Consider the following 24,224-nt stretch of genomic DNA (forward strand, 5'->3'; position numbering starts at 1 on the left):
GGAGGGAGGGAGGGAGGGAGAGAGCAGTGGCAGTGTACTTGTCCATCTTTCTCAGGCCTTGCTTTAAATCCTTAGCATCCTCTAATGACCCTGTACAAGCACAAGTGCATGCTTACATGCACACACATACACACACACACACACACACGGGAATCCACAGTACTTTAGAAGAGTACAAGGAGTCCATGACTAGAGGCTGGAGTAGGGTCAAAGACAATTTTTAATACTTTTTCTTTTCATTTAGTACTACTGATGAACAGCAAGCCAAAGCTTAGACAACTAGGTGGAAATGAGACATTAAGCTAATGGGTACTTGGCTGAGAAGCCAAGTCTGTGAGAACTGAAACTGTTGTAAGTGCATAAAGTTACATGAAACTTGTATGTCTGAACTCACACAACTGTAGGTCCAACTGTACATAACACTAATATGTCACAAATGATTGAGATGGAATGTCAATGTACTAGAATGAAGAATCCGAAGTGCTCTGTAAATGATACATATTATATCATTTGTAACATCATATTGTAGTTCTTGATTTCAAATTATTCAATTATAAACAGTTGACTCAATGTTTTGTTAAATTTATTTTGTAGGTTTTAAACTGAAATGACCTATTTTCATATAGGCAAGTGGAAGTTATTTGTGAAAGACTCAAAATGTCTAATTTCATTTTAGATCAGTAAGGTGACCATCAATTTTACTATAGTCATCAGGGTTTGGAGATACCCAAAGTTGTATGTTAAACTTTTAATAGGGTTTGCAAAGGCTATATATAGGAAAAGAATGTGTTCTACTCATTAAAACGTCAGTAATGTCTAGAATGGATCATAGGTTCTTATCCAAATAGGATAGGATATTCTACCAATAATGTTTTCTTGGTCAGTTTAAAAAGCACCTACGGTTCATATCCTTCAACTCTGCATCAGAAAATAAGAGCTGAGGAACAACTATCATTTTCACTATTTCCTTGGATTTATGTTCATTTATCAGCCTCTCTCTGACATTTTTAATTTCCAGTAACATAGACACTTAACATGTTCAAGAAATGATAATACACTGGAGGCTACTAATGAAGGCTAAAGCTTAAAACACTCTTAGCTGTTCAAGGCACAACTGGATTGCAGTCATGCCACATATTAAGCCTGCACAGTTCATTTTTCCTTACACATTTCAAGTATAAGAATGCACATTTCTAGAGAATTTTTATGCAACTGGCATAAAAATAAAAAATGAGCATATGCCTGGTTCATGTTCCCACCCTCTTATCAACATCTCTAAATTCTACAGTTGTTCCCATTTTACCTACCACGATTTGAAATAAAGAATGTGAACTCTCTCTCACGTGCACATGCGCACGTGCACACACACACATACACATACCCCCATATGGCGGGGGGAGAAGTATATGTATATATGTGTAGCTTAGGCTGGCTTCAAATAAGGAAAGTTTTTTTTTTAAAAATCTCTAATACCAATTATGAAAATTATGTTAAAATATGCTAAGGAATATTTTAAATAAAGTGCTGTAAGCTATTTAAGTTTTCAAAGTTATAAGTGACAAAGGACTAATTAGGACAGGTCACTACAGTGCTCTATGCCGTACTGTGCTGCATAGTCTAAGTCATTACATTTTTATGCTCTTTCAAATCCTGAGGCTGAGCATTGGATATACAATATTTTCACAGAAATTACTGGAGCTTTGGGGCAGCAGTACTTCTAGTTGTACTACTTTAAGGCGGAAAGACACAACTAGACAGAAGTTAAATAAAAGTGAGAAATATTTGAGTTCTTACTTTAAGTTCTTCACAAAAAAAGTGTTCTATAAATTCAACTTGTTAAGTATTTGGGTGTGTGAGGTAACAGAAACCAATAATTCTCAGACAAAAAAGAATTGTTTCAAATTCTAGTTTTTTAAGATTATTCCTAACGCCCAATACAGGAAACAGGACATAAGATACTGGTATTTAACTATTCAAACATATATATGTATGTATATATACATATATACATATATGTATATATAGAGAGAGAAGTACAAGTACAAAGGAATATTTTTTAAAAAACCACAGGTATATAAATTAATGAAACTGGTATTTAAAAGATTTAATACAAGGAAAAAAGGTATAGTGGTACCAATTCTTAGTACAAATTGTTAAGCACAGTTCATATAATTTCAAAAATTATTCACATTATTGCTCGATACCACAGCTGTATGGAAGAAGTTATTGACACATTAAAACGTGTATTGTTCCAGCCGTATAAAAACATAAACGTACATATAGGCCATTCAGAAAGTTCTAAATTCATGGAGATATGTACAACCAAAAGGAAAAAAGATGTAGGTATGTATGTGTGTGTGTGTGAGTGTTTAAAAGCAATAAGCTCATCTGACTCAAACTTACATATCACATCTTCAATAAAAAAGTACACATAACTGGATTGAAAGTGAATCCATTGGGTGGATAAAAACAGTACTAATTATGTCCTCCATTTCTTAGTGATAAATTGTTCTAAATATTGATGGGGCACTAAATGCCAACTTACTTTTAATTCTACAACTTTACTCTCTTTTCTTCCCATGCTCTTCAGAAACATAATGTCCATCCTACAATTACATCAGATTAAGAGAAATACTTTTCTTAGAAAACTTTAAAATAAGTATGTCCATGTTTGTATAGAAGATTTAATGACAATAAAAAATAACCCATGTAAGGCCATTATTAATATCATTTTGATCAAAAATATAAAGACTGTGATGCTATTATATTTTGTGATCCTGAGCTCTAGCAACCATTAGAGACATGCATACCAGCCACTGATTTGTCTATTCTAATAAAAATAATTTAATCCTGCCTTCCTACTTTTGAAGACAGAAATATTTCCAAAACTTTTGATAAGTCTTCATAATGTTAACAGATTTATCTGCTGTAAACAGAGCATTAGGAACTTTATGAGAAAGGACATGTCAGGTTTCAAAAGGCTATTAAAGAAAACTTACTATTTTAAAAATTACTATTTTAAAGGGAAGAAAAATTTAATATAAAGAATGTGCTTGGTAGAACAGACAAGTAGAACCTTAGAAAGATATTTTTCTATATTAAGAACTGATAAATACAGGGCTGTGTGTACCTTGGTGATAAAATAAAAAAGGCTGGCCACTTTTTATGCTAAGTTCAAATGTATTTTTTTTTTTTTAGAATACAAAAAAGTCATCCTTGAAAATCAGAATACATAACAGAAAAGAGCACAATAACTTAAGTATTAGACATCTGTATGAAATAACTTGCAAAGTTTGACAAATATGCACACATAGAACATGCGGTTATTTAAAAACAAAAACAAAACAGAAACAAAACAAAAAATAAAACACCACACGATTCTGTAGAACCAATGTTATGTCACCACCAGGAGAGCACCAAGCAAGGCACCATTGGAAAGACAACATACTTGGAAAGTCTATAAATAAAGTAAATGCTAATCTGGTCGAAAAATCGGTGTCTTTGGTAAAAATTCTATGAGGATAACCTGTAAAAGGAGAAGAAAAAGGTTTCAAAGATTTAAACAGACAATTATCTTAAAACTTGTTATACTATATCCTGCAAATTTTTTAATTCCATTTACTTTTCAAAAGTAAAACTTTGTTTTCTTAAAGACAGTTGTCCGATAACCTAGAACCACATCATTAAAAATGTTGCTTATTTTTGGATCTTTACCAAACAGAACAACTTCCTCAGCTCTACAAAGGAAAAGATAAGGAAAACTTTACAAGATAATTCCCTTGACAGTGGAGGGATTGTGCACAAGCAAGCAGGCATGCAGGCATGCAGGAGACTAACTGTATGTCAAGTTTTTCATGGTCCACAGATATATTTAATCCCAGCAATAAACATCCTCATTTTAGATGAGAAAAACAATGATCTATAACATTATAGATTATGGAGTCAAGAATGTGAACAAAAAAGTCTTAATTCCAAGTCTTGCCCTATCTCTACTGTACTAAAGGACTGTAGCTGATCAATAATCTTCATGCTTCCACACTATTATTTATGGATCTGGGGGAGGTTGGTACTGGGGTATGAACTAAGGTTTCATGCTGGTTCAGTGTGCTTGTTTGATGGTTCTCTTTGAGGCACACCTCAGCCCTGCCTTTTGCAAGTTATTTTGGAGATTGAGTCTCAAGGACTTTTCTGCCTAGGCTGGCTCTGAACCACTATCCTTTTGGATCCCAGCTTCCTAAGTAGCTGGGATTATAGGCAAGAGATATAGAGTGCCTGGGTCATGTTCCCACTCTTTTATTAAGATCTCTAAATTCTATTATAGTTTTGTTTTTTGTTTTTTCCAGAGCTGAGGACCGAACTTAGGGCCTTGCGCTCGCCAGGCAGGCGCTCTTCCGCTGAGCCAGATCCCCAGCTCCAGGATCTCTAAATTCTAAAGTTGCTCCTATTTTACCTACCAGGATTTGTGATCCCTAAGAATGTGAAGTCTGTAAGTCAGTCTGTTTCTCTCTGTTTCTCTCTGTTTCTCTCTCTCTCTCTCTCTCTCTCTCTCTCTCTCTCTCTCTCTCTCTCTCTCTCTCTCACACACACACACACACACACACACACCCCATATATGGCAGGGGAGAAAAGCATATGTACATGTATCTACATGTAACTTAGGGTGGGTTCAAATCCAGAATCTCACAGGCAGCCATGCATAGCTCTCAGTTTTAAATTGTTCTCTTCTTAGATTGGCAAAAGTAAATAATATTTGTCCTAAGAAGGAAAATGAACAAGAAAACACAGTAACACAAAAATATACAAGGGGACCAGGGATAATTTTGTTTCTTTTTTTTTTTTTTTTTTTTTTTTGCCAGTCTTGGGGCTTCAACTCAGGGACTGAGCACTGCCCCTGGCTTCTTTCTGCTCAAGGCTAGCACTCTACCACTCGAGCCTTGGCGCCACTTCTGGCTTTTTCTATATATGTGGCTCTGGAGAATCAAACCCAAGGCTTCATGCATGCTAGGCAAGCACTCTGCCACTAGGCCAGATTTCCAGCCCCAGGGATAATTTTTATTCTCAACTTGAACTGTCTTAACTGCAATTAACTCTTTTGTTTCAACTCTATATAGAACATACAACTCATCAAGAAAAACGAAATATATATATATATATGTATTTGACATGAATAATTTCCACAGTTGGTAAGCTCATTCTTTCTTCAAGATACTATGTTTGAGATGATTTCCATGTCTGAACAACATATGCAACTTGAGTCATCAGGGAGAATCTTCATTTTTTTCCCCTTGATTTCTATCTATGCCTGCCTCAAAAACCTGTCATGCTCCAGTTACCCTACACTAAGTCTTCAAGGCCATGTTTGCCATTCTCTGGATTTGCTATTTACTCACAACACATGTCATAGCATCCTATGTTCTACACCCAGCTTCTTCATTTGAGCTACATTTCCATTTCTCACGTTTGTTACCTAAGGGACTAGACTAGGTGAAAAGGTTCTAAAATTTAATGCTTTAAAACTTAATTTACTTTAAAATTCACTTTCAAGCTGGTTGCCTCACACCTGTAATCCTAACTACTTAGGAAGCTGAGATCTGGGGATCACAGTTCAAAGCCAGCTGGGGTAGAATAGTCTGTGAGATTTTTATCTCCAACTAACCATGAGAAAACCAGATGTGGTGCTGTGGCTCAAAGTGGTAGAGTGCTAGCCTTGAGCAAAAAGGCTCAGGGTCAGTACCCAAGCCCTAAGTTCAAGCCCCACAACTGAAAAAAATATTCACTTTCAATAAAACACTTCCATATTTCTAGTATTTTTCTCATTTCACAGTGTAAACTATATAATATAAATTATAGGCTATATTTGGATCATTAGTTCTTAGGAAACAATATCTTATAAACTCTTCCTTCACAAAACACCCACAGAAACTGGCCACTTGTCTTGTTTCTTCTAAATTGTATACCTCTCTTTATCTTATCTATTGAATAAAGAAAAGTTAATTCTGAATTGGTATTGTTCCAGGTTATCTCTAATGTTCAAAAACCAATGAGGTTTAGGTTAATCAAGGAGACATTTTAACAAATGAAATTTCTGTAAGTTACAGAAAAGTTAAAGAACGTAAACTCATTAGATAATTAAGTACTCTAATTGTAGTACGTGATATTGAGACATAAATTTTTAGGATGCCCTAAATTTATTTTTAGGGATTTTTTTTTCGTTTCAACTACAGCAACTATACATCTGAGAAAATCTAGAAAACTTATTTTAAAACAATTTTTAATATTTTTCTGTTTTAATACTCCTCTATATATCTTCTATTATAGTGTGAAGAATAATATAACAGCTTTAAAGGTGCCTAATTATGTAAAACTTCAGGTACATTTAGGGAAGTAATTTTGCAAATACATAACTTAGAAGGTTTTAGATTACTAAATTATTTAGTTAAGAAAACTGTAAGCATATTTTATGAATCAATGATAATCATATAGCAAGACTTAGCATTGGACATATTTTTTCTGATGCTGGAGATGCAACCTGAGGCGCATGATAAAGAAAGCATTCAACCACCAAGCTAAACCCAGCTCAGGAATAACTTTTGTTTGCCTTTCTAAAGTGAATTTAAAAACACAACCTCTCTGTACATCAGTTTGATAATAAAAATTTGAGAAAAAAAAAACACAAAAAGTAATTTAAACTTTAGTTTTAATCTGTGTTCAGTTTAAATATATCAAATTATTTTTTATAAAACACTTTATATTTCCTATTTCTGGCTTCCAAATATATACATAAAACCTCTTACTATATATGATAAAAATACATGAGTAATACCTTCATATAGGTCAACCTTACAATACCATTACTCAAATGTGCTTTTTTAAGGTTACAAAGAAGTATCAAGTATCTTTCTCATCATCATAAATTAACATGTTTGATATAATAGATAAAGATAAAATCTGTATTACTAAATTGACTGAATAGAGCTAGTTTGAGGGGGAAGATACACTTAAAATATCTTTTATGTCCAAGAAAAAAATGTGATTTGGCTGTCTGATAATTAAAGAATTAAAAAATACTAATGAAGAAATTATTTTATCATAATTTCCAACTGTTTAAACACTCTTTAAATACATCTTTTTACACACACAATCTATGGTAGTTATATTATCTCAAAGAATAGACAAAAGTTGTCAGAAATTCTATATCAAGTACCTCTCAAAGGCTGTGCTTTTAGTTTTCAACAATTAACTCTTCCTAAAACCCTTTTCTCTTAATCTAATAATCTTTCCACATTTAAAATAAAGCACTTATGCTCAAGGGAGAATTAACAGAAATTCGTAATTTCCTGTATTCTGAACTTCTCAAAAGAAGAACAGTCATGTAAGTAAATTAGGGAGTCACAGTAAATTAAAGTTTAAAATCATAGCATACGTATGCAAAACTAGTATCTTCTAAAGGATAAGCAGGATGGTCAGCCTCCTCTGCATAATTTTAAGATAATTTCACAAAGCAATATTCTTTAACTTTGAGAGATTCTCTAAAGTCCACTAAGGTATATAAGCAGTTAGTCTATAAAGGCTAAAGGTTTCTTAAGCTCCACTGGCTTGGCTGAAAGGTTTTCTTCCATACTTGGAAACTTGATTAGCATTATATAAAAAAGCCATATCTGACTTGCTGCGTAACCAAAGTTGCGGTTATTCTTTATACAGCATCTAAAATTTCACACTCCATCAACACATGTTCAGGCTATTTTATCTTGGCAATTAATTTATTATTTTTCAGAACACAGTGAAGCCTTGTTTTCAAGTCATTCATAACTTTATAAATCAGTCTTGCACATGAAACCCATGCATCTGTGAACCGTAGAAAATCCTTGCACTCAAGAGATTAAGCTCCTGACACCTTTGCTGATTAATAATCATGGAAAGAATAAGATCAGAAGCAAAATAAATGATCATTTAATAGAGAAACTCACGAAACAGCCCTTTAACTTACATATTCCATCATGTTATTCGTTTCACATTTCCTTTTGCTCAGTCTCCAGTGCAAGCACAGCTAGACAAGTAGGAGAGTAAAAGAAGAAAAATGAGCTCTATTTTATTGCAGCACACAGACTAGCCCATTTGTCCACCTTTCATATTTTTAGTTCAACAAAAGCATCTGTTTCCATACTGTGCAATTCAGACCCCAACAGTACGAAGCTGCTCCCTGTGGTACTCACCTTGTGGTATAACCTATTGTTTTCCCATTCTAATAACTTCTCAATCGATCTTCGTGTCTGGAAGACAAATGAGGAAAAAGTTTACTCATGACTGGTTTTAGAAAAACTTTGTTTTGCAGCTGCTTTTTGTGAGAAAAGGAGAGATGTATTAAGACAGTGTATGAATATAGGGTGGTCTGTACCAATGTTCCAGCACTTAAATAGTAACTTAAACAGAAAATAGTACAAATAGCTTGTTTATAGGCATATGTATGTCTTGAAAATTGTTTCAAACTTACTGCTCTCTGGCTTAAAACTACCCAAGCCAAAAAAACAAAAAAACAAGTCATTTACCAGATGATAGACAAAGAAATAGATATAAACCCTCACTTCTTTAGAAAACATCTTTGCAATATTTAAATAAGTTTAAAGTATCTACCACTGTATAAGCAAACATAAATTAAATATTAGTTAATAAAATGGAAATTCAAAATCAAAAGATTCAAAATCAAAATAATAGTTAAGAAAAAGGAAACATCATTATTGGTTATTCTAAGAGATTTTTTTTTAAGCAGCCAAATATTTAAATCAACATAAAAAGTAACATCTGATGGTAAAATCCAACTTTTAACAAATTAATATTATTTCAGGATTCAAATGTGAAGGTTAGCTTTCTTGACTGTTGCAAAATAGACTATGCAACACAAACAGTTCCTTGCTGCTTGGAACAGTTGCTTGGGAGGATAAATAAAGAAGATAATTCATGGTGCCAGGTGTTAGATGAGCTGACACCACTGCAGGTGCAAAAGGGACAGTGTTGCAGCAAGGATCGACTTGGTGCAGAAAGGATTGACTGCTACTTGGTGCAGCTGCAACTTCCTTGAAAGGAGGAAAAAGCATCTACTGCTATTAATGTGGCACAACTGTAAATAAGTACTAACCAAATATAGAAACCTACAATTCAAGTAAGGATGAGCTAGGTGAAAAAAGTATTAGGATCAAGCTGGTTTTGAAGAGCTAACAAAATACTAATACTTATTTAAATCCCTACTGTAATCCATTTTCAATATTACCTTTTAGCTTGACGAACATGTGAAAGACACACCAAAGCCATTTGGGTGCCAATTATAATTCATAGCTACCAAGCTACCAACAAATTGCCTCTAGGTGCATTACAGTTTGCAAGCTGAAGTAAGAAAAATCAGAAAATCAACTAGTTCTCTGGGTAATAATATGCCAATGACTAATTTATTGCATTACTTTTTTAAAACTGTCTTTTTGGCAAGAATTTTAAAGGGAAAAAAAAAGTGCCCTTGTTAACAATGATCAGTGGACCTCACTTGTTTCTTTGTAAAGATAGCCTTTTAGAGGCAGCTCTCCTTTTAAATGAAAATAGGGCAGCAGTTATGGTCACACTTTTTGTTAATTTAGTTGCCAGTCAGCTCCAAATCAAAAGAAAATAAGGCTGCAGAGTGTAATTAACATTCAGTTCAGTCGTTTTGTCCCTTGTCTAGCCCCCAAGCTTTGTTAAAATTGCCATCTGAATGCTGAAGGCTGTAGGGAAATCGATTTGATTCTAATCGCACCATGAAAAGAACATGATCTAACTGCTTTCAGCCCTCCGTAAATCTGTACTAGGTCTTTAGCACAATGCAACTTCCAATTTAAAAAGCACTGAATGTCTCGTCAATGACTTTGTGAAGAAAAAAGAACAAGGAGCAGACATAAAAATTCCAATAGTTGTTTAAGCATTAAAGTTCATTTGCATCACAGCGAACCTGAAAAGGGCTGACCTCTCAAACCGCCTCTCAGGTCTATGAAGTTGTAGCCTTGACAAGCTCACATTGACAGAGCTCATTGACTCTGAAAGGCTACTCTATCAATGGTGAAAAATGGCAATAGGTTCTACTATGAGCAGGCATCTGCCTGCCCACCCGCTGCTAAACCAATGGTAAAACCGATTCAAAACCTGAATCTACCTTGTAATCTTCCTTTCGAGGACCTTTTAATAGTAGATTAAGATTACTATGCAATTTGAGGTTTTACTTTTACTGATGGTTTTAAAGGGAATGAGGGGTGATGAAAGAGTAGAGAACAAGCTTTCCAAGTCTACTGATTTATATTTAAACTATGAGAAAAATAGGATGAAAGAGCTTAATGCATTTTGAAAATATTTATTACTTAGGGAAAAAATATTACCACCATCATCAGTTCATCAGAAATTTAAATCTATGATATATTATAGTGAGAATAGATCTGATGATAAATATATGTACATAAATGAACTTAAAATATTTACTTTAGATCACTTAAATCAGTATCTGAATAAATGATAATTACTAGTATGAACCTGAAATTCCAAATTACTTATGCAGGAATTCTGAATTTATTCTTTTTCTCTAATTATGAGTTTACTAATAGGGTTTAGTACAATAATTGTATCTTGTAATATTTAAGGATTCTAAACCAAACAAACCCTGCTATGCCATATTCTGAATAGGCATCTAAATATACAATATTTCTTCACACTTGACAGTATGAAGTAAAAGCTGTGAATTAGCGACATCTAATCTTGCTGTAAGACTTCTTTCCTGCTTGACAGGTGAAAAAAAAGGCACTTGCACGTGCAGCTTAATTAATCATTGCACTTGACATCTCAATGATTTACAGTGAGGAGCAGGTGAGAACATACAAAACCAGAAAGGAACTCTTGATTTGAGTGGAACATTTCTAGCAAACTAAGGTGACAAGTATATAGATTCTAGCAGTGATTCAAAAAAAAAAGAAAGAAAGAAAAGAAACTATGCCACAAATTATTTGTTAGTAACAACAAAGGCTCAAATTAAATGGGGAGAAAAAAAAGCATTGACTACGGAGAACATTTAATACTTGGTAATTATTTTAACTTAACAAAATCAAAATATATTTTCAAGATTAAATACAATACTGATTTGGCAGACAGTGAAAAAATATGACACTTCAACATTCACAAAAAGCATTTCCAAAGCTTTTAAACTTCAATGAAAAGAAAGCACATTATAACTGTAATCATCTAAAAATAAAAGTTAGAGAGTTTATGTCCACAAGGTTGTCAAATAGTTATTCCTAATGAATGTAAGAGTTAGCACTGTCAAACTCTACAGTTATTATCTGGATAAGCAACCTAATAGTATAAAAATTGAATTTCAAATGATTAATTTATCTTCATTTTCAAAAATAAGTAGAGCAAATATGCATCAGAAAAATTGTATGTATAGGACCTATAAACATGAAATATCACTGAAACATATCTTTCTGGGCCAGGTTCTAAAAGTATGTCATTTTAATTTTCTTAGAAGAGTTTAATACTTCTGAAAGCACCAGATTGATAGTCATGGGAACTAAAACTCTATTTAGCTGAAAGAACAGAGGAAAGGGCAGTGCAGGCTTCAGTACAAGCTTCCCTACAGTGGGCCTTAATCCTTTTCAGTGTGCACACCCTGGGGTGAAAGGACAGGTTGGTGGTTCTTTACCAAAGAGTCCTCAATCCTTCTGCCTAACATGATCAACTAGAAATCTAATTTTATCATGGATTCTTTAGATAAAAGGACCAAGACCACCAACTTACAGCATGTAAAATAATCAACTTTTGTGAGCATTATCATATCACCAACCTGGTTTAGAAGACAGTGCTAAGCATCTAGAATCTAACCCATTTCCCTCAAGAGCTCATTTTGAATGGCCCTTTCCCTCTTAAAAAAAAAAAGAAATAGAACAACAAAACATTCCTTCATTTCAACACTTCAATGGTTCTATTTTCCTCACTAGTAAACTAGTTTTAATATTCAGCCCTATCGTATTACAGTAGAAGTCACAGAGATTCAAAAATGTCATTTTAGTTACAAATTAAATAGAATTGAGCAAATAGACAGATCTTTGGGCTTATATTTTAATTGCCTTTGAGCCTATTACATGTTTGGTAGAATTATGAAAATAAGTGGTAACATGAAAACTGCAAGAGAAACACAAAGATCTAAATAAAATAATGAAGCCATTTTATAAAATGGCTTACTAGATAATTACTCAGTAATTTAACAGTAGATATGACATGTCCTTAAACGTTCAGAGAATTTAAAGTTGGCTTACAATATTAAAATACCTAAACTACATTCCTGAAATAAAAAACTAGAACTTCCTAATAATTTGTTTTTTCCTAAACTTCCTATTATTTCCTAACTTCCTATTATTATTCCCAACAGACAAGTTATGTGCCATTAAACATAAACCTCTCAGAATGGCGAGGCATCACTTAGGTAAATCTTGAAGATACTACTTTCCTACTTTGTTACCACCATTACTTCATCTTCATTACCAATGACTAATTTATTATTTGAGTTTTTAAAAATTTTTATAACCAATTCGCTCCTTAAAACAATTAAAATTGAATTTGTTCAAAACATCACAGAAAGTCCAAGCAGTATTTCAAATATTTGATTTATTTACAACATGTGTGAATTGAAATCCTTTGGTACAAATAAAGATAACAAATAAAAACATATTTGACTTTCACACTCTTAAATTTACATTAACTAAGCTTCAACTACAATGCTTTAAATGTTACTGTAATCTTAGTTTTAACTTTTAAGTATTTTCAAATAAGAATGTTACACAAATTTATATATCAGTGCAAAATGAAATAGTTAAATAATTTTTCAGAGTTATTGGAAGGAAACTATATATAGTGAGCAATGACCTTAACTTAAAAACAAAAAATTACATGACTCACTACTGGAATAAGTGTAAAATCTCATATTGTTGCAATGTGCTGAAAATTACTATTATAATACATAAGAACCAGGATTTTCACCAGCAGGCTCAACAATAATATAGAATCAGAAAACAAATTTTCCTTATAAATGGTCCTTTTAAAATCTGTAGATGAACAGCAACTTTCAAGTAATCTAGACATACTAAAATACTCACTGAATTGTCATTAGATATCATTTTTCTATAATGCTGGTCAAAAATTAATACTGTTAGTTACAAAAGAACTAAAATTGAGTTTCAAATGACAGCAGAACATTATAAAAAACTGTTCATAAGACAAATTAATATTACTATCAAGGAAGTTTTTAAGCTATATAACTGCCAAAAAAAAATCAGTGCTTAGGTTAAAAGCAATTAAAAAAAAAAAAACAAAAACACACTGGCTAATTGATTAAATAGACAACTAAAGAAAAAAAGGATAAAGAACAAGCATTTCTGGATCCTCATTTAGGGCATGAGGATGAGGTCATTCTAAGTGTCTACCTTTTATTACCTGTACTACAAGCTTACTAGGCAGCTTGTACTCCTTTTGTTTTACATATAAATATCTAAACCTTGGAGAGATTAAGGAGCTTAGAGCCATACTAGGTAATAGTGGAATCAGAAACTAAAACTAATTAATGGCTTTCTACCTCTTGCTCTTTCCATCACAGCATAGAGCAATAAATTTGAGGAAAAAAACAACAACTTCAATTTTAAAGATATCTTAAAGTAAATAACGTATCCATGATGTATTCTAAGTTACCTAAGTCATAACCAGGTTATCAACTTTCAGTAACCCAGTAACCAAACTGCCTAGAATCATGATTCAGGAAATAAAGGAAAAAATACAGAAAATTTCAACACAATTAAAAAACATAAAGACAACAAATAAGCCTGGCACTCACTGATGGCTTGCTAGCTTTAATCCTAGCTATTCAGGAGGCTAAGAGTCTGTGGAGTGAGACCTATCTCCAAAACAGCCAGCAAAAGGCAGATGAGGTGTGTCTCAAGTTGTATACCATCAACTGAGCAAGCAAGCTAAAGTGAGCATGAGGCCCTGAGTTCAAACCCCAATAACAACCAAAGTGGACATCCTAGAACTGAAAAACACAAAATACAGTATTTGAAAATAAAAATTCACTGGATAGGCTAACAGCAGACTAATCACACGCCACCCCATCAATGACATTACATTCTTTAACATCCAGAGAAAACTACATGTCAGTTAGCTTTGGAGAAAGTATGCTGAAAGTAAGAAATTGTTAAAGCCCCAGTGGCATCTCATTTCAGACTCAACGTATATCAAAGAATATTGTCCTTATAATGAGAATTTAGCTTTTTTTGTTGTTAATTTGGTGTTAGTCTTGGGGTTTGAACTCAGGTAGGACCTGAGCACCGTCCCTGAGTTATTATTGGTCAAGGCTAGCCCTCTACCACTTGAGCCACATCTCCACTTCTGGCTTTCTGAGTGCCCCGGCTGACTTCAAATCATGATCCTCAGATCTCAGCCTCCACTGTACCCAGGATTAAAGGCTTGAGCCACCAGTGCCTGGTGCTCATGTTTATATTCTAATGAAAAAACTGTCAGTGTTGATAATACTACTTTAATTTATATAAGAACAGTTTTCTATGTTTCAAGGACAAAACAATCTTTAAAATGAAAGAGCAGTAAAGGTATTCCTCCAATTATGAGAGGAATCTTTTAAGATCACGTTTGCAATAGGACTGAAATATGACTTCAAGAACTTTACCGATGTGAACTAAGATTTTAAACCTATTTCCTTACCGTGTATTTAGTAACAGGGGAGGATAGTGCGGAATGAGCAAAGAAATAAACTGAAAATTAAGGATGGTGAAAAATACAATTCTTCCTTCAGTAACAGTTTCTTTCCCTCCTCAGTCCATTAACTCATTACATGGCATCCTCACTCAATCTAAGAGTAAACAACATAAAGATACAATACTAAGGAAAAAGAAGCCTTACCAAAAATCATGTGTACTTTTTTCTTGTCAGTTTTGGAGCTTGAACTCAAGGCCTGGGCGCTGTCCCTGAACATCTTTGTGCTCAAGGCTAGCGTTCTACCACATGAGCCACAGCTCCACTTCTGGGTTTTGAGTGGTTTATTGGAGTTAATTGTCTCACAGGTACTTTTCTGCCCAGGCTGGCTTTGAACCTCAATCCTAAAATCTCAGCTTCCTGAGTAGCTAGGATTATAGGTGTGAGCCACTGGCACCTGGCCTGTACTTACTTTCTAAGGAGAAGAACCTATTTTCTGGAAGGACACTTTTCATAAAAGTAAAATTTTAAATCTGAGGATTTAGTTTACTTGTTAGTAGAGTTCTTACCTGTGAAAGACTTTGGGATCAACCCCTACCTCAAACAAAACAAAACAAACAAACAAAAAAAACAGAAGCAAAAAAAAAAAATCAGCTCTTAAGTTGTCATCTATAATTGTACATAAACTCTCATTAAAATGTACTTTTCTTCTGTATCTACTTTATCAGCTATACAGTTTTCAAGAAAATGGACAGAAGCTAACAAAAGAAACAAATGAGACAGTGCTTGAAGTTTCTAGACTTGTTAACTGTAGAGAGCTTCTAGGTCATAGCCACTGTAAGAAAACCATGAGACAAAGCCTTGAGACTCCCCAAGTAAAAGAAACAGAACTCTGGGGAGATCAGGATAGCTACAAGTCACGGAACCACTGCATATCCAGAGATGTAAAGATAGTCCTGTTAGCATGCATCAAGGTAAGTACTGAGTAACACATGCACGTAAGAAAAACTACCAGTACTGGGAAAACTACTACCTTTGGATTCGAAGTAACAGTGCCAAGAGCCATAAAGATCAATACAATGCTACTTTTTGGATCATCCAGACTTGAAAACATCATAATTCATAGGCCATTGGATAAGATACTAAGGAGAGTTTTGATTCACTAAGGAGAAATAACAAATCTAAACACCAATTCTTTGGAAAATAAAACAGAAGTATATATCCCCACACTCTTAGGTACCTAAACTAAAGAACTAACAACAGGTACACAAACAAAAAATATGTGGACCCATCTTCAAAGCAACAGTCATTTTTTAAGTGTAAACAGCCTCAATGTTGATTAATGAATGGATAAACAACCTGTAACATGTAGCAGATATATAATATATATTATATAGCATATAATATACAATGTATATATAATGTACATATAAATGTATGTGTGTGTATGTGTCTAAAAATTTTTTTTCCTAAGGAGTAGGAACCTGGTAAATATTTTCCTGAAGGCTCTTCTTTTTCTAGTTTCTTCTGGAGACCTCTTCTCAAACCACAGCTAGATGTGCTGGTATAAGCCTGAAATCCTAGTTATTTAGGAGGCTGAGATGAGAAGGATTGAGGTTTCAGGCCAGTCCAGGAAGAAAAATATGCAAGACTTTATCTCAACAGGAAAAGCTGAGTGTGATGGAACTTGTATGTCATTCCAGCTATGACAGAAAACCTAAAATAGGTGGACTGTGGTCCAGGTGGATGTCTAGGCATGAAGCAAGACCCTATCTCAAAATAATGGTTGGAGGCATAGTTCAGTTGGTAAAGTGGTAGAGCACTAGCCAATGAGTGAAAGCATCAGTTATTGAGTTCAAGTCCTAGCCTCGGGGGCTAGACATGTGATTCAGTAGTAAAGTACCTGTCTAGAAAGCTTAAGGACCTGAGTTTAAACTATAGCCAGGCACTAGTGGCTTACGCCCATAGTCCTAAGCCAGCCCAGGCAGCAAAGTCCATGACACTCTTATCTCCAATAAAAATTACTCAGAGAAAGCCAAAAGTGGATCTTTGGTTCAAGTGGTAGAACACTAGCTTTTTTTCTTTTTCTTTTTTTTTGCCTGTCCCTGGGACTCAGGGTCTGAGCACTGTCCCTGGCTTCTTTTCGCTCAAGGCTAACACTCTACCACTTGAGCCAGAGTGCCACTCCTGGCTTTTTCTGTTTTTGTAGTCCTGAGGAATTGAACCCAGGGCTTCATGAATGCAAGGCAAGCACTCTACCACTAAGCCATAAGAGCACTAGCTTTGAGCAAAAGAAGCTCAGGGACAGCACCCAATCCTGAATTCAAGCCCTAGAACTGGCCCCCTCCACACACACACACACACACACACACACACACACACACACACACACACGTGTGTGTATGTACATATACACATATATATCAACCATATATGGTATGACTAGAAACTTTTAAGGACAGTTAAACAGATAACTACTAAATACTATTAACTGCCTTGAATTCAAAGATAAAATAGAAAATGTTTCCTTGAATAAAAGCTGTAGCGTTCAATCATGATAAAATAATACCTGAAATGTTCCACATCAATTCAAAAACTGAGTTTAATATTTTTTTAACTTATAGGCTAGAGTTATAGCTGGGTACTATAGCATTTATATTGCACGAGAAGGCTTTGCCCTCTACTACATTAAAAAAAAAAATGAAGCCAAATGGCTTCAATGATAACTTCTCCAAAATTCAAAATTTAATGAAATAATGCATATTTGCATATTCTGCAAACTCAGGGAGAAAACTTCAGACAAAAGAACATTTCTCAACTAGTTTTATGAAACCATCATTAGTCTGATATCAAAACCAGACACAGATATTACAAAATGAAAGCATAAGAAAAGTATTTCTCATGAACACACATGTACAACTTGTCAACAAACATTCAGCCAGTCATCACAGCTCACAGCTGTAATCACCCCAGCTCTCAGGAGGCAGAGGCAGGCCAGCAGGGCTGCATAGTGAGAACCAGTCTCAAAAAACAAATCAAAACCAAAACCAACCATATAACCAAAAATGTAAGAAAATTATCACGTACAGTTCATCCCAAGAATGTAAAGATGCAATTCATCCAAAATTCAATCCATGTAATTCAACGTATATGTAGTTTTAATAGTACTACTGGAGTTTGAACCCACGGCTTCATGGGGGCTAAGAGTAGTCTACCATTTGAGATACCCCACTAACTCTACTACTCCTCTCCCTTATTTTTTGCTAAAGTTATTCTCCCAAGAGTCTGGCATTTTTGCTTAGGGTCTGCCTACAATGTTCCAAGTCAGTCTCTCAAATGCCTAGGATTATAGTGTGTTCATGCAGGCCCTGTTGGTTGAGATGGGGGTCCACAACTTTTTTTCCTAGAGCTGACCTCAAACCTTGATCTTCCTGATTTCTAATTCTTGAGTAGCTAGCTGTACTTGGCCTAACAAATTTCTAAACAAAAAAGAAACATACACCTTTAGCTAAAGACACACAAAACACTGGACACAATCTAACATCTCTTCCTGATTAAAACAAACAACAAATCTCATAAAGTACAGAATCTCTACAATTAACATAATACCTAAAGATGAACCTCCAAATATGTTTTTCCTAAGATCAGGAACAAGACAAAGGTACGTCTCACTCATCTATAGTGAACATTTATCTAGAGACTACAGCTAGTACAAAAAGGCAATCAAGAGTGCCCAGGTTAGAGAGAAAAAAAGTAATAATCTTCTTGTTCATATGATGTGATCATGAAGAAAAGTCTATGAGGTCTACAAAATGTCTTCCTGGAACAGGCTCAAACAAGGAAAATAAAACACTGAAAAAAATCTAAAATCTATTTAAAATAATACAAAAGGGCTAGGAATGTGGCTTAGCGGTAGAGTACTTGCCTAGCATGCATGAAGCCCTGGATTGGATTCCTCAGCACCACATATATAGAAAGAGCCAGAAGTGATGCTGTGGCTCAAGTGGTAGAGTGCTAGCCTTGAGCAAAAAGAAACCAGGGACAGTGTTCAGGCCCTGAGTTCAAGCCCAGGACTGGGGGGTGAGGGGGGGGTGTAAAAAAAAGAAAAGAACACAAAAATGGCAGATATTTAATAACATATCTGACAAAAAATATACAAGATAAATACACTATCTTCCTCAAAATATTACTTAGAAAAATTTTACAGCACTTAAACACTGGAACAATATTGGTTCATATGTCAGAAGGTAAAATATCTTTAAGATGCTAATATCCTCAAATAAATCTACAGATTCATTGCAATCCAAACTGATATCCTAGTAGGACCTTTTTGAAAGAAAGAAGGAGGGAGGGAGGGAGGAAGGGAGGGAGGGAGGGAGGGAGGAAGGGAGGGAGGGAAGGAGGGAGGGAGGGAAGGAGGGAGGGAGGGAAGGAGAGAAATTAACAGGCTGATACTAAAATTCTTATGTAATACAAACTAAAAAAAAAAAAAAGCCAGGTACAGCTGGCTCACATCTGTAATCTTAGCTACTCAGGAGTCTGCAATCTGAGAATCATGGTTCAAAAACAGCCCAAGCAGGAATGTCCCTGAGACTCTCATCTCCAATTATCTAACAAAAAGCCAATTGTCTAACAAAAAGCTCTCAAATAGTAGAGTGCTAGCCAAGCAAAAAGAGCTCAAGAACAGTGACCATGACCAGCCCCCAAAATAAATAAATAAATAATGATGTTTTTTTTTAAGTAAAACAACTTTAAAAATGAACACAAAGTTTGAGAAGTAACATTTCACAATTTCAAGACAATATAAAGTCACAATACTCAAAACAAGGTGGTACTAGCATCAAAATAGACAAATGAAAAGTAGGTCCTTTCTTTAGATAGACATGTAATTTCTAACAAAGGTACGCATGCTATTCAGTGAAAAAAAGAATCATCTAACAAATGTAACTAGTGCAAAAAAAAAAATTCATTCCATTCTTTCAACCATACAGTCTCCTACAGATCAGTGACATTATCTGCTCCACACTTGAGTTTTCAGCACTTCTTCCTCCCAGCTCTTGGCCAATGGCATTGATTTTAAGTATTTATTTAGCAAAAATAAGTGTTATATAGCCACTGGGAAAATATAACATACAAGCAAGATGCTTACTCAATTTATTCATGTCAGAGACCAAAAACACTTGCAATCATTTATGTAATCTCTTCTCCTCACCAATAATTGCAATAGATGATCTCTGTATAGAGCACACTAATGAGCCAAAATGTCTGTCTATATCAACTGCAGTATGTCGGATCACTGTTGTTGCTAAAACTACCTCCTCTAATTGCCAAGGTCAAGCATATAGGACACACACGGACACACGGACACACACACGGACACACACACACACAGAACATAGGACATGTAATCAAGACGTTAATAGTCAATATGGTAAATACTGCAAAGTAGCTTAATCAGGATATCCTACTAAAAAAATGGTTATGAGTGGGGAGCAGAGACCCAGTTAAGATTGACTGTTACACTGTCACTGGATCTCAGGAGGTAAATAAGCCTATAAGACATGTTGGATAGATTCAGGGGTGGGACTATGGCCTAGTGGTAAAGTGCTCACCTCATATACATGAAGCCCTGGATTCGATTTCTTAGCACCAAATATATAGAAAAAGCCGGAAGTGGTGCTGTGACTCAAGTGGCAGAGTGCTAGCCTTGAGCAAAAAGAAGCCAGGGACAGTGCTCAGGCCCTGCATTCAAGCCCCAAGACGGGCAACAAATATAAAACCAAACAAAAAGACATGTTGGATAGATTCAATAAAAAAAATTGTTTTTATGTCTAGGAACATGGCTCAAGTGGCAGAGTGCCTGCTCAGCTAGCAGGAAGCCCTGAGCTCAAATCCCAGATTGAAATGAAAAAATGACTTTCTCTATGGAAACTCATCTGATGCTTGTCTTAACTTCTCGAATTGCTGTCTGTAATGCCTTTGGATTGATTATTTGAAATTATGTAAACTGTGGATTCCGTGACAAAAATGGGATTTACACATGGTTGGGAAGGCAAATGCAATAAAAAGCTCTTTGGAATAAGCAAAATATTAAAAATAAATGATCTTCTGTCTTGAGCATAAGAAACCTAGAGCATCTTCACATAGACCCAAAGAAGGAAACAATGGGTAATTCTTTGATAGCCTGAGGCTATTGAAGCATGAACTCTGCATATTTATTCTCAAAAGCTCATCTGAGAATAGAGGCAGTGGCACAGGAATGAAAAAAGGAAAAGAAAATTAAAAGGGCAAAGAAAAGACAAGGAAAATTACTCCATATCCAACAGTGATATCACCACCTTCACCATCAAATGAAACCAATTATTCTCATGCCAAAAAGGTGAAGATGACTAGAAGAAGATACAACTGAGAATGCTCAGAGGCAAGGATGAATGACATCACTGACCATGTAAATGTTCTGACACACTGTGGTGATTTAAAAAGAACTATGCTAGAACATGGCAATATGCTGCTCGGTTTTGTTAAGAAAAAGAAAGGAGGGAATTATTGACTCATCTGAGATAAAAATCCTTGCTGAGGTAGAAAGACTAGATATAAAAAAAAAAAAAAAACATGGGTCAGGCACTGAGATGTATGTAGCTCAGTGGCAGAGCGCTTGCCTAGCAAGTGCAACGTCCTGGGTTTGATCCCCAGTAACAAAAAAGGAAAGACAAAAAAAAAAAAAAAATACATTAAAAAAAAAATAACCCAACCAAAAAAGAAAAACAAAACACCTTTCAGACATACCACTCCTAGGCATCTATCCTGAACAACAGGTCTCAGAATACCATAAAGACATCTGTACATCCATGCTTATCACTGCACAATTCACAATAGCCAAAATAGGGAAACAACCCAGATGCCCCTCTACAGATGAATGGATCCAAAAAATGTGGTACCTGTACATAATGGAATACTACATAGCAATTAGAAATGATAAAATATTGGTATATTCAGGGAAATGGTCAGAGTTTGAACAAATAATGTTGAGCAAGACAAGCTTAGAACACAGAGAACAAAGGCGCACGGTCTCCTTGATATATGACTGTTTTTTTTTTTTTGGGGGGGGGGGGGGCGGGAACAGTAGAGACCAGGTCTGCAAAATACCAAACTTCTTTTCAAATGGTATTTCCAGATATATGGGTCAGCGACTTTACATTACATATCTAAAACCAAACAACTGGGGCTGGGAATATGGCCTAGAGGTAGATTGCTTGTCTCGTATACATGAAGCCCTGGGTTCGATTCCTCAGCACCACATATATAGAAAAAGCCAGAAGTGGCACTGTGGCTCAAGTGGAAGATGCCAGGGACAGCACCCAGGCCCTGAGTTCAAACCTCAGGACTGGCAAGAAAAAATAAATAAATAGATAAATAGATAGATAGATAGATAGATAAAAATGAAAAAAAATAAAATAAATAAAACCAAACAACTACTTAACAAACATAAAAAGGTCTAGGATAGACCTATCAGTGGATCACAACAGCTCAACAGCTATGTACACATGATTATGTAAGATGAGGATAACCAAAAAACAACTCCAAGAGAAGGACACAGAAGGATTCTATTGTTGTCGTTAGGTTTAATGTTCTAGTGAATTTCCTTTGGCGTACCCTATGTGGTTACTGTGTGTGATTTTGGTACACTGGATACTGTAGATATGCTTACCTGAACTAGGGAAGGGAAGAAAAATGATGGTGTAACACATATGACAAGAAATGTACTCACTACCTTATTATGTAACTGTACCCCCCCCCTTTGCACATCACCTTGTCAATAAAATTTAATTTTTAAAAAATGGGTCAGGCTGGGACTGTGTCTTAATGGTAAAGTGCTTGACTAGCATGTGCAAAGCCCCGAGTTCAATTCCTCAGTACCACAGAAACAGAAAAACTGGAAGTGGCACTGTGGTTCAAGTGGCAGAGTGCTGGCCTTGAGCAAAAAGCAACTGGGACAGTGCCCAGGCCCTGAGTTCAAGCCTCAAAATTGGCAAACAAAAACAACAACAACAACAAAAATAAGTAGACTAGGGGCTGGGGATATAGCCTAGTGGCAAGAGTGCCTGCCTCGGATACACGAGGCCCTAGGTTCGATTCCCCAGCACCACATATACAGAAAACGGCCAGAAGCGGCGCTGTGGCTCAAGTGGCGGAGTGCTAGCCTTGAGCAAAAAGAAAGCCAGGGACAGTGCTCAGGCCCTGAGTCCAAGGCCCAGGACTGGCCAAAACAAACAAAAAATAATAATAAGTAGACTAGAGAGGAAATTAAGAAATACAGGTGCCATTTCCTAAGACTCGATCACACCAAAAAACCTTCATGTTTTGGAGCATGGTAGCAATACATTAAACTCACATCGTTTCCAGGATTCCATATAACCTGAAGTTGTATGACATAGACCTTGTAAAAGAAGAGGTCAGTATCAGCTGGTCGGAAAAAGCCTCTTTTATAAAGTATGTCTCAAAAGAACTTGCCAAAGGATATCTGTCAAAGCAGAACCATTTATAAAATGGTCAAAGGAGACAGAGGAAGAACTGTCTGGTGGGGAAGAGGATGAAGATGAGAACAAATCTGCTGTGAACTGAAAAGTTGAACCTCTGACATGGATATGGGTGCTATTTAAAGGGATGGATGCAACCAACCTAGTTTAACAGTGCAATGCTACAAATTTTATCCATTATCAGCTAGAGTAGGGCAAGTACAAGCAAAAGTTAAATGGCTTAACATCATGCTAATAAACTTAACATACAAAAGATCAATTACCGTGAGTGATCTATAATTAAGCCTAATGAAACATCACAGACATCAGTGAACAGATGTACTCTGCTTATTTATAACATGTTTCTTTTGGAAAAACTAGTAGTAGACATGTTGGGTTCATATTTATATACTTACAGAAACAAAGATTTTTTTATATCTTCACCAAAGAAGACATACAATATCACTATTCATTATAAAAATGAAAACTAAAACCTATTGTTAACACTGCCCACCTACTAGAATGGCTGAAATGTTAAAGACACATGAAATATTGACAAGGATGTACGCAGAAAAAAAAAATCTATCATATTCCACTTGTGGCACCACTTTGACAATTTGTTACTTGAAAAGTTAAATATAGCAAAGGGTGAGCCAGTGGCTCACTCCTGTAATCCTAGCTCCTCAGGAGACTGAGATCTGAGGCTCACGGTTTGAAGTCAGCCAGTCCATGAGACTCTTATCTCCACTACACTACCAAAAAATAAAGCTGGAAGTGGAGCTGTGGCCCAAGCGGTAGAGTGCTAGCCTAGAGTACAAACGCGTGGGGATAGCATTCAGGCCACAGTTCAAGCCCCAGAACCAGAAAAATAACTAAAAATTAACTTTTTAAAATGTTAAATATACAAAAGCATAAATCAAGTCATTCTACTCTTACAAACTTTAACTCATG

General features: G+C 35.3%; 1 protein-coding gene across 1 annotated transcript in view; it reads right to left on the bottom strand.

Moving 5' to 3' along the window:
- Window positions 1-2,083: 2,083 nt before the first annotated feature.
- Chic2 (cysteine rich hydrophobic domain 2) overlaps window positions 2,084-24,224 on the bottom strand; it is a 39,731-nt gene continuing 17,590 nt past the window's right edge. Inside the window, exons 4-6 of the mRNA XM_048364808.1 lie at window positions 8,214-8,270; window positions 7,988-8,047; window positions 2,084-3,526 (exon numbers count right to left, since the gene is read on the bottom strand). Coding sequence (XP_048220765.1) covers window positions 3,476-3,526; window positions 7,988-8,047; window positions 8,214-8,270 — 168 coding nt within the window. The 3' untranslated portion in view covers window positions 2,084-3,475. The remainder of the gene's footprint in view (window positions 3,527-7,987; window positions 8,048-8,213; window positions 8,271-24,224) is intronic.

This window comes from Perognathus longimembris, chromosome 16, assembly GCF_023159225.1.
Source record: "Perognathus longimembris pacificus isolate PPM17 chromosome 16, ASM2315922v1, whole genome shotgun sequence".
Taxonomy (NCBI): domain Eukaryota; kingdom Metazoa; phylum Chordata; class Mammalia; order Rodentia; family Heteromyidae; genus Perognathus; species Perognathus longimembris.